Source organism: Fulmarus glacialis, unplaced genomic scaffold (genome assembly GCF_000690835.1).
Source record: "Fulmarus glacialis isolate BGI_N327 unplaced genomic scaffold, ASM69083v1 scaffold7503, whole genome shotgun sequence".
Lineage (NCBI taxonomy): Eukaryota > Metazoa > Chordata > Aves > Procellariiformes > Procellariidae > Fulmarus > Fulmarus glacialis.
In genome coordinates, this window is record NW_009204869.1 from 117,597 (window position 1) to 129,462 (window position 11,866).

Genomic DNA, 11,866 nt, shown 5'->3' on the forward strand with positions numbered 1-11,866 from the left:
GATTCTCTCCCCCGTCCTACTGTGGGGGAGTGAGTGAGCAGCTGTGTGGTGCTTAGTTGCTGGCCATGATTAAATGACGACACATTGTGATCACTTTGTTCCTCTTATCTAGGCTTCCACTGTACTGCGTAAGTTCCTTGGGTGAGAAAACAAGTTGCTTCTCTCCCTGGCCTTTGCACCAGACAGAGGATGGGGGCTCTGCACGTGACCTGACCCTCAGTTCCATGCCTTTGCAGGCAGACTTTCTTCTTCTGTATTTGAAAAAGTTTCTTGCACATTTTGGTAGCTGACATAACATGAACTTCTCCAGCCTGCTTAAAAAAAATGTAACTTCAATTTACTTTTTGTGAAAAGAAACAGATTAAGAGCTAAGAGACATGCCTCATGCCAATCCTAACATGTAAATCAACTTTGGCTGCAACCTATGCAACTGGGAGTGCACAATCCAGTTCAGAATAGCATTTACAGCACAGCTGGAAGCTAATCCTTGCCTAAGTAGCTAGCCTGAAGTATCCTGTATTGTACTAGCAACATCATTCTTGGATCAAAAACTTATAGACATGGCTTAGCTCATAAATGACTGCCTTATGAAATGAGAAGTTTTTATCCTCTGATTCTTTGTATGACTGAAGTGCTAGTTTGACATAAAAAAACCAAAAGCTTGTATTTACATACTGACGTTCCTTCGGTGACATGCAAGCAGACACAGCTCTAACCCAGAGCCTGAGCCAAGCTCCAGCATATTAAGCAGGTTTTATGTAGATACTCAGCTCTGTCTGTATGTATGTCCTTGCTGGACTAGGGAATAACTGTACACAGCAGTTTCTTAACAGACACTTTAATTCTAATTTAGGTATAGAACCACAAAAGCAGCCCACAGGAATAATAATGCTGTATCACAGTAGCTGAAAAAGTCCTTCCAAAAAAAAAGAAAAAAAAGCAAAATACTGTACTTTGAAGACAAAGTAACTATGACAACAGAGCATATGATACTTGTTTCTCCATCACTGTGAAATATTGCATAGTTTTCAGTTTCAGCAATCAAAAGACCATGGTTTGCCACTTGTTCAAACATGTTGGCATCTCTGTTACACACTGTATCATTATCAAAAGCCTATTTTGCCCGCTTACAAATACTGTAACCAAACCTTTCTACAGATTCGCTTTTGGCTCCCTTACCGCTCTTCATCTAGAAACTGATTGTTTTGGAGGATCTCATGAGTTAAAGACTTTTGGGCATCCTGCCATTTTATTACACAAGACACTAAGCCGTGAGGGAAGGGAACTTGTTGGAGAATAATTGCTTTTAGAAGGAATGGCTGAATTACTTTTCTTGGTGAGAAATACGTGGTGGGAGAAGGAAACACACTTAGTGCTTTTGTATTCGTTTGTACACCAACTTTGTATAAGGAAAGCTTTTCCAGCCCTGAGCAACCCGGCCTGAGCTCAGAGCTGAGCCTGAGCTGAGCAGGAAGTTGGACCAAAGATCTCCGGAAGTCCCTTCCAACCTGAATTGTTTCGTGACTGTGTGAGGACTGAACTGTTACTGATCTAAGCCAGTGAATCTGTAGATGTTTTCCAAGCTTGACAGATGGCTTGAGTAGCACACCTTTCTTTACGAAAAATGTTCACCACAAACACGCAATACTCTGGGGTCACCTAAAGGCCCACATGAATGGCAAGATAGGCTTTTGAAAGCAAACTTGACGACTTTCTCATCACTTCATATAACATAAAGGGCTAGTGACTGGCTGGGCGTCATCCTGACAACTGGGCTGCATCCACCCCAGATGAACCAAAATCTGCACCTGAACAGTACCGCTCTCCTTCAAGGATAATAAAAAATATAAATACATTGTGTAAACACACACACAGCCACATACATCTCAAACAGTGAAATTACACCCTTGATGAAGTCAGTAAAACCTCTCTCATGCTGCACTTCTGAAAATCAGACCAACACTCTTTTGAAGGCTAAAAGTAAGAATTTAAAAGTCTGGCCAGACATCAGGTTCGGATTTGAAGATTTTGCTGTGATATCGAGAGTGACAAAACACACAGTTACAGTAGGTGGAGCTATAATGTGAGATCTCTTAAAACATTAGCTGAAAAGACTAAGCAAAACCTTGGATTGATAGTATTTCATTAATGTTTATACTAGGTTTTTGCTGTAATTTCTAAAATATATTACCTACTATAAGAGACAGGATACTGGATTACATAGAGAACTAGCTTCATCTACACTCTGATTTTAGAAATGTATGTGAAAGTGAAGAAAAACAATTAGAGCACCTTTCAAAATACTAGTTCCTACTTATCTCTTAATATGACAAGCGTAATGGGATAGAATGGAGCAAAAGAAAGACAATTAGATATATATTAAAAAATAAAAAGCAACTACTTCAAAATATAAAATTTGAAGAATTTTTATGGTAATAATCAAATGCAGCACCCTGAAGGTCATGCTTCTTTCACAGCCAACACACAGAGCGCCGTTTACGGTTTGGAAATCAGAAGGTATATTGGACATGAAAAATGGTATAAATAGAAATTTTGTCTTTCTGGCACCTGAAAGCTATGTAATTTTGAGAGAGGGAGTGTCTTCAAGTCAAATTAACTTTTTTAAAAAAGTGGATGTAGTAACCTGCACAGAAGACTAATGGATTGGAATTAGTTGCAGGTACAATGGATTAGTAGCCAAATAAAGCTAGAAGATTTGGCAATAAATGATGAATACATGATAAATTCCCCCCTGTGAGCAATAGATAAATACCATTTATCAAGTGTCTATTATAGAATGATATACGTGTATTATTTATACGCATAAGCTTACAAATACAGTCTGTTTTTATATGTGGAGCTAGATTATGTGTGCATCTGTATGTATGCATCCACTGACTTTGGTGAAGTAATGCCTCAACCTGAGTGAAAAAAGAAATTACCTTTCCTATCATGATGAAACAGGTCATCCTAGGAATTTTTGCTTAAACAACCTTCGGTAGCCTAACATTGGCTCCATCTGCGAGAAGCAAACTCCAGTGGTTTTGGCTGAATTAAAGTCAAACCAACATCACCTATTCCTTGGATATGAATGAATATGGAGTTACATAGAAATCAAAATACTCAGGCTTTTCTGACCACAGATTACAGGAGTGTACTGTTTGTTTTATAGCCATCAACCTGCTCAATTGAATCACGTCTGCCTGAGCTTAGCAGCTTAAAATTCATTCCACACAGCCTGCAGTGCTGACATGGATATGATAAGACAGAAGAACAGAAACACCACTCTGAAGTAACCTAGCTGAACTGCACATGTTCTGACCCTTTTTGAACTCCCGGGAGCTTTTGCTACCTGGCAAATGCAGCTCTAAAACTGTTCTTGTATCTCCAGATCTTTGCTCTTAGCCATGCAGAAGCCTATTTCTCTCTGGGACAGGCAGCGAGAGAGGTGCTCTCTGAAGAAGGCTTCTAAATGAGTGTGCATGCTGAACTCCTACTGAACTGAATTAATTATTAAAGATGCAGATGGAGCTGTCCAAATGATAAGAACAGCTCCTGACGTATCATGATCCAAGCTTTCATTAAACCATTTCAGGCATACTAATGGTTTCCCACCGCTCATTACTTACATGCTCTTTTCTCATAGATATAATAACCCTGGTGCCCGAAGGCATGACAGGCTATGGAAACAGGGAAGTTGAAAGTTCCTCAGAAGACGTACTAAGGAACTTCATACTTCCCCCCTATACTTCCCATCCTCATTTTGTGCAAACCTCTATACAGATACAAGGGCAAATGCTTATAAACTCAGAGAAAAATTTGTAAATTATAGTAGTAAGCAATATTGTCAAAAAAGAATTTATGTGCATTGACAGTACTATTAAACTGAGCATCATAAAAGTGATTTGACTAACATGTTAAAAAGCTTACCAAAGTGAACTTCTCACATGCTACTGACACTAAGTAAGCTACACTACAAATATGGCTCTTCAGTTACACTGCACAACATATTATTTTTCAGCCATTACACTTCTCACACTTCTTCCTCCAGTCCCTCTTGCTTTCTCAGTTGGGACGATTAGAGGGCAAAGCAATTGCTAGAGAAGAATTACTCCCAGGAACTGTGCTGTGATTGCTACCTGCTGTTTCATATTTTTGAAGTTGGGAATACTGCTCCCAAAGGCCTTTTGCGTCTCAGCCTAAATGATTTGCTGGAGGATAATAATGTCATGGCCAGTAAATAATAGTGAACTATGTCTGTACATGGTCAATATGATGAAATGTCCTTCACCTCTATTCTCACTCTGACCTGGTTATGAGGAAGTGAAAAAGCCGTCAGCAATGCCCAAAGCTTCCCATGTGAAATGTTATTTTAAAGCAAGGGAGAGAAATAGAGGTGACTTAGCAAAATACTCCCAGTAATAATAAAATAGAAAGCTAGACACAAAAAGCAAAATTATCACCATACGATCAGACTTGAGCTAACTGAACTATTGTGGCATGAAACTTAGAACAATCTTCTAGTAATGATTACAACAATTGCAAGAAACAACTTTGTGTTGAAAAATATTGTCTATCATATTGAAAATACTAAGTATATCTTTCAGTTGTAATTGTAGGTTTAATTAAAAAAAAAATCCCTATCATCCCGAGACTTGATTTAATTTAAATGTATTTAGAATAAACTTTGTACAATTATTATGGTCTATACTTAAATCTTACAAATGCTATAATTTTTCTAATTCAACTCATACACACATGAGTTTTGGCATCTATGCCTTTTTCTTTGAAAATATGCCAATGAACTCAAACAACTTCTACACTGCACAACTATCTTTTCTTAAGTGACTGCTCAAGGACTGAAATAGTTTTTGATATAAACAGAGAGTAAAACCAACCTAAATAGACATAAGCTTATTTCAATATTGAAGATACCAGGAAGGAATAAAGTACCTACAAAAGATTGCCTGGGTACATTATTTATAGAAAGTTCCATAATCAAAGTATCAGTTTATTTTTACATGGAGAAGTAATGTAAACTATAAGCTACAAAAAATTTTGAAATAGTATGTCTGGAGTATAGATCTATGAAAGTCAGAAATTTCAAAATTATGCCTGATGCATGTGCTTCAGGCTGAAAAAATAATAATGACAAAATGCAATTCCTAAATTTGGAAATTGAAGGGAACTGAACTTCTGTTAACATTTCACAACTCTACTACTGTATAAAGGCAGGGGAACAGGTAACTATTCAGACTTTCAAAAGCATGAAAACAAATTAATTCATTCTTCCAAACTATCAGCAGTTATGAGAAAAGCTCTTTATGTACATCAGCTATGTCCCCAGCACCCGCCTTCTAGAATATTTCTCAAGTATAGCCAGGCTTTAAAGATACTGAACTAGTAGAGGAAAACAAGGTGAGCCAAAACGCACATCTTGCGTTCACTTTTCCTTCCAAATTTCTATGTTGTGCAGTGTTGGTATTATTAGTCTGAAACAACAGGGAGATGTTTTTTCCTTGGGTTGACAGATGACTATGTGCTTTTTACCTGAAAATGCTCAGAGGATGGATAATTGATGTATGAACACAACATTCAATCTTAAATGGACAATGGGGCACACAGCTGTGGGTGTACAGATGGGTGTGCACGCATACGACGACTTTACTCAAATGACTGCAAGAACGTGTATGTGCTTTCTACTGGTTACAAAATACTCTATTATTTATACTAAAACAGATGAACTTGTATTTCTGACATACATTACATGTAGCATAAATACACACAGAAATAGTTATGGAAAAATATACATATGCAAATACACATACAAATACTGTGTAAGTGTAATGAAATATAAGATTTATTTAATTATCCAATGCGTTAGAACACCCTTTTGAGATAATTATGTTGGATAATTAGCAGTTAAATTCTGGAACGTGTACAATAGTGACTCAATTGAAAGCAATAATAATGGTTCCTTTAAAAAAAACCCTGTGTTTTGTACTTCATTGATTTTTCATATGACTACACATGTCGATATGATCTTCAGAGTTCAAGCCATTAGGAAAAAATGGCTATGCTGAAGTACCACCACAGTTTTGACAATTAATCATTTGATCAGCACTCTTTAAAGATTTCTAAACATTTATGTAACCACTGGTCACATTACAAATTGTTTATAAGCATTTTCATGAAATGTCTTGTGAATAACATTGACTGACGTTATTCAATCTTTTTAACTTTGCTGTGAGGCAACCTAAAAGGAAAGGAAAAAACAAAGTTCTTACCAGAATAATAAAGGTAACAGGTCCAATAAAACTCCAGATAAAATAGTTATCTACATGGAGCCAGCAACTATCATGGAAAAAAGAATGAAAAGTGAACAATTGTATTAGCACCTCAGTCCAATAAATGGAAAGTGCAAAAATACTTCTTAAGCTAACATTTTGCCAGTAAACAATGATAAATATTGCACAGTACCACTTAGTCCATGGACAATTTTTCCTAACCTGAAACTCTTCTGATGAGTCCTGTTTAATAACACTATTGAACTTGAAAATATATCATCAGGAATAGCTAACACATAAGAAGAAACAAAACCAAAATGAGCTCTCTCTCCTTTCAGTCAAAAGGTTTAGTCACAGGTGGACTAACGAATCTAACATCAGTAAATATTTCTCACAGGTTTTCCATGTAATCTCCAAAATCTGCTTTTAACTTTATATCATATGCAAAGTGCTTACTCCTGAGGAGTAAGAGACAGAAAATGTTCAGATGCCATGTTTTGCGGAAAAACAGTATGGTATAAACAAAATGCCCCAACTGGGAGTTAAACAGTAGAGAAAGAATACATATGATACCAGACTAAATGACGTGTAAACCTATTAGGGCCGACTTCACTTAGCAATTCGTTTTTCATACAGCCCAGTTATTGCTCTTATTTGTCTTTCATCAGTAGCAAAATCAAGCAGCTTTCTTGTAGCCAACAGTATCTTCCCATTCTGTAACTAATTGCATCAAAGGACAAAGTAAATACTATTGGAAGGCAAATTAATGCCTCCAGCAACTCAAATCCTCAGAAATGTTTCCAGTCTACCTTCTGTCACTTTCTATATAGATCTGTATTTTTGTAAATAAAAGGCAGTGGCTAATTTTAATCCTGCTCTACTCGCCTGATAAAATATTATCAAAGTGAAACATATGGGTTGGAATATTGTACTGTCATAATTCAGGACGAGAGTTAGCTAGAGGGGCAGTTGAACAAAGAGATCTAATGAAGCATTAGCTTAAAACTGGGTGGTTAGGCCTGTCAGATACTTTAAGTTGAGAATTTTTACTTAATATACATTTGAGGCCAAAAAGTTATTTACCTTCTCAATTTGTTTCAGGTCAATCTTTTGTGTTAAAAGAAAGACCATAATTTAGAATCGGTCTCTCTAGAGTACAAATCCTCTGAACCTGGAGAATTACAAAAGACTTGATTGTAATTTGTGCACAGCATTGCCATTCTCTTACCAATAAAGCTTTCAGATGGCATTTTAGTCTGTCAGGGGCCCTCTGACAGCTAATAGGCTTTAAAAAATTATTCACTTGAAAAACACTCAGGTCACTTGCAATTACTTACGCTTTCTCTGTTCCGTAGCTCTTATAGTCAATAGCTGCTGAGACACCAACTACTGTAGCAGGGAAGAGGTAGCCAGCAACATAATAGTACTTCTTCCTAGAATATTCACTTTCAAATACTTCTACTAACATTAGATAAAGCTGCACTCCTTCTAGACACATCCAGGCAAAGGCTGCCAGGAAGAAAAAGTGTAAGAGACCTGCGAATATTGGACATGCAATCTGCAAAGAAAAAGAAAGATGGAAATATAAACCACAAAACTTCACATCATTATATCTCCAATTAAATAGTGTGTAATAGAACAGCATATACTTCACAAATTCAGGAGCATTTTCCCTACCTGAAAACATACACTGAACATTTGAAATTACTAATGTGTGCTCAGTAGCTACAGAAAGTAAATTACCTAAACAGTGTGAAAGAAGATAAGGAAAACGCAGCCTCACCCCCGGCTCTTCAATTATAGAGTGGACTTTTCAATTTTATAAGCAACTCTTTTGAAACTGATTTTGAAACTGATATGCTTTTAGGACTTACAGTTTAGATAATCTGAGACATGAACAGTTGGTTCTAGATGCATAAGGTAATACAGCTTATTTAGAATTATGAAGTGGCCATCAAGCCATTTTTATCTGCTGTAATTTGGAAGTTTCTACTGTCGTAACAGAAATCAATCTGAATTCTCTCCCCCCCTTTGGCTGAGTTCTGGATGAAACTATACTGAATTATTAGATTTCAACCCAATGAATCATTTCAGAATTAATTTCACCAGTACTGCCAAAAAACCTGCATAAATGTGCAATGTAAAACATGTGTAAGTATATAGATAAGGCCCTGTACTAATATATATATATACACACACAAAAGTAGTCAATAGTTGTTGAGACATATGAATATATAGAGAAAACATATATATGTTCCCAGTATGTCAACATTTGATTTCATCTCCTCTTTCAAAAGTTTAACCACCTGCTTCGTTAATAGCCAATGTTTCTCAACTGAAAATGAAAAACATTGCAATTAAGTGAGAAATTAAGGCCACAGTGATATTTCTGATGGATGTAAATACTATTTATGAACATGTCTATCTTATTTTCACACTGAGCTTTTATTTCAGCCTTGCTGTGTCAGAATGCTGAAAGCTTGGCAGTGTTGTCATGTTTTACTTCAAATCCATTTCAGACAGTCATTTCAGAGAACAAGATCAGTACACACAGAGAAAACTTACCTTGTACTCTGTCTTATCGATGCCTATTAGGAAAATGAACTCAGCAATGAATAGGTTGATACAAAGGTTCTTGTGAATAGTGTTACGATCACTTTGCAGGCCACGGAAAAAACAGAATGTGAAGATGCAGATGGCCAGGCAAACAAGAGAGATGACAATTCCCACCCAGGTGATGACAGTGAGGAGCAATTCGTGCACTCCATCTTTGTACTAGAAATAACCAAGAATGGAGAAAATTAATATGACTCTTTATGAGTATAAACAAAAACCTATCTTCACAGGTAGCATCCAGAAAAGTTACTTGTCCATTACATGAGATGGGCAAAATGTATTCAGTAATTTCTCAGTCTCAGGTCAGCTTCCCAGAAGAGCAAGATTAGGGTAAGCAGAAGAGGAGCAGGACTGAGAGAAAAATATGACTATTTTAGCCAGATCAGATAGCATTTTTACTTTTCCTATGGCTTGCTGTAAACTTGTGAGACAAGAACAAGTAGAGAAACATAACATTTTGAAAGTGCCACTAAGCTCTGATGCAAACAAAGAGGAGAGTTTTCTTTGGGACCTCCTATAAGAGTATGTGTTCTTTCCTACAGACCTGCAACTCCACAGCGAAGAAGAAAGCAATGATTTACACACCAATTAGGACAAAATGCAGAATATGTTATGCGTGTAATTCCAGCTGTAATCTCACGTTTAGCTAAAGAAGGTTTGTCGCTTCAGTTGCGACAGAATCACTTTTGTCATCTTGGTTATCTTTTCAGCAACCTTTCCAAATACAATGAGAAAGATATGAGACTTTATGAGAAGTCTCATATCCTTGCAAATATTGCATGGACGCCCTGATACCCAGTAAGTGCTTTAACAAGACCACAAAATTTCAGAGTATGAAGAGGCATTTAAACAACCAGTATGGAAGCTGCCTGACCTTCCTGCTCTAAGGAGAGCTGGCACTTGTGCTTCCAGGGAACAGCCTGCACAGCTGCCCCTACAGATACTCTCCAGCTGTACTGTGGGAAGTCTGTAGAACGGTTGTAAGCTTGGTCAGTAACTTTAAAATATGACTTGAAGTAAACTCTTGTCCTTCCTTGTTTTTCTTTCCTGTTATTTTGCTTGTAACTTTATGGGTGAGGAAGAAAAGTGCTACAGAAAGCAAATTGCTTTGGAAAGAAAAAAAACTATAAATACTTAAGAAACTTTGGCAATTTTGGATCTTGCTAGAGATTTAAAGCTAAATCTTTAAAAGTTTGTTCCCTGCCAATGGCTAGAAACATCATTACCTACCACAATTTCCCGATGAGCCATAAGAATTGCAAAGTTGGTTAGGTGACTGCAAGCACACGTTGTATGAGTTTTATTTGTGTCGACCAGTTTGCAGCCTTGAGTTGACCAGTATCCCATCATAGTCCTCTCTGAGTAGTTCCAGAAGGAACAATTTGCATTGAAATAATTGTCAGGCTGGGAGATAAAAGGATAACATAAAATGAGGATTTTACACACTAAGATGGCAATCACAATTGTTTAATATGTGTAAAGGGTAATTTAGATTAAACTTTGCATGTTTCGGACAATAAAGTTTTTCATCAGCAAAATTGTGGACTATGTTATACAAGGAAGACATCTAGTTTAAAAGGGACTTTATAGTCCGAAACACTCTAAAGTGTAGTCTCAATTACTGTAGACCCAATTTTAAACAATTACAATTTCCATCTTACGATTTTATGCACTGATGGTACACTATAGTCATTTTTGCTTTCTGCAAAATTAGGACTGCGAATTTATTCTGAAGGTATTTTTCCTGTAATTGAGAATTTGAAAATATGATCTTTTTCCTTTGATTCTCACCTTTGGTCAAGCCAAAGTCATGTGAACAGACATCAGGAAAAAGCTCATTCCTCAATGTCTATCTATTTTGATGAAAAAAAAACCAAAACAGCTTTATAAAAAGAGGCAAAATGAGAGGAAAATCCAACCATATTTTCTCTGTCACAGTAGTGATTACTTACTTTCCCCATGTGAGACATGAAAACAGAAAGGACCAAACGAACGAGCAAAGAAACACATCAAATAAATTACCATGAAGAAAATACACACAAATTTAAAGTATAACAAACCAAGATATAATACTTTATTCTTCACTGAATAAATGCATTTAAACAATTTGTATAGGCTTCCAGAACTTGGTCCAAAATTAATGTAAAAAGTTAAAGTGTTATTAAAACTTGTTACAGCAGACCATCAAGAATCTTAACAGTTATTTTCTACCCTGCTACTAAGGTAAGAGTTAATTTTCAGTTAGAAACAAATTAGTCATTTACATTTTCATGTTGATTACTGAATTAGTTTTCATTAAGAATACACTTAAGTTCTAATAATCACTGAACCAGGCTCATTTAATTTTATGTTCATAGACTTAACTAAGCTTGTGTCTCTGACCTAGTCCAACATTTAAAATTCAAATGCAAAAAGGTTATTTTTCTGCATTGCTTTTCTCTCTTGCTGATTTTATGACCTTCCTATTAATTCATTAGCACAACTCACATCAATGTGTTCCAGCGTAAAATGCACAGGATCAGTCAGGTACACCCGGCTAGACTCCTTGTTGATAGAGGCTGCAATGACGTGGGAGTTGACTGCGATCGTGCTATTCCGCCCAGCAAAGTCGCTGCCTAGCTTTATGGTTGCATTTTCAGTACTGAGAAAACGCCCCAAACTTTTGTAAATGATGAAAACCAGTTTTGCTAATCCTACAAAAGAAAAAAATCCCATCATCATGCCACAGAGGTCTACAGAAAGACAGCAACCTGTACTCTAATGAACTGACAATGAAGCATCAGTAAACAGAGAGGCATTTTCAGGCTATGGATTTGAAGAAGAACACCCAGGTACCCATGATCTTTGAGAAAAAGCCACAGAGCAGTTTTGTTGTGTTTTGTTTTGATATTTTAACTAGGGGAGGTAATGTAGGTTTTATAAAAGTTAATGGAGTTTCAGAGCTCCGTGCCCAAGACTCACCA

The 11,866-nt window shown here is 36.6% G+C and overlaps 1 protein-coding gene across 1 annotated transcript in view; it reads right to left on the reverse strand.

The window, feature by feature from the left end:
• LPHN2 (latrophilin 2) overlaps positions 1-11,866 on the reverse strand; it is a gene marked incomplete at its 5' end in the record, with an annotated part of 51,519 nt that overhangs the window by 17,144 nt on the left and 22,509 nt on the right. The window contains 5 exons of the mRNA XM_009575156.1: positions 6,288-6,354; positions 7,625-7,845; positions 8,853-9,062; positions 10,134-10,307; positions 11,391-11,608. Coding sequence (XP_009573451.1) covers positions 6,288-6,354; positions 7,625-7,845; positions 8,853-9,062; positions 10,134-10,307; positions 11,391-11,608 — 890 coding nt within the window. The remainder of the gene's footprint in view (positions 1-6,287; positions 6,355-7,624; positions 7,846-8,852; positions 9,063-10,133; positions 10,308-11,390; positions 11,609-11,866) is intronic.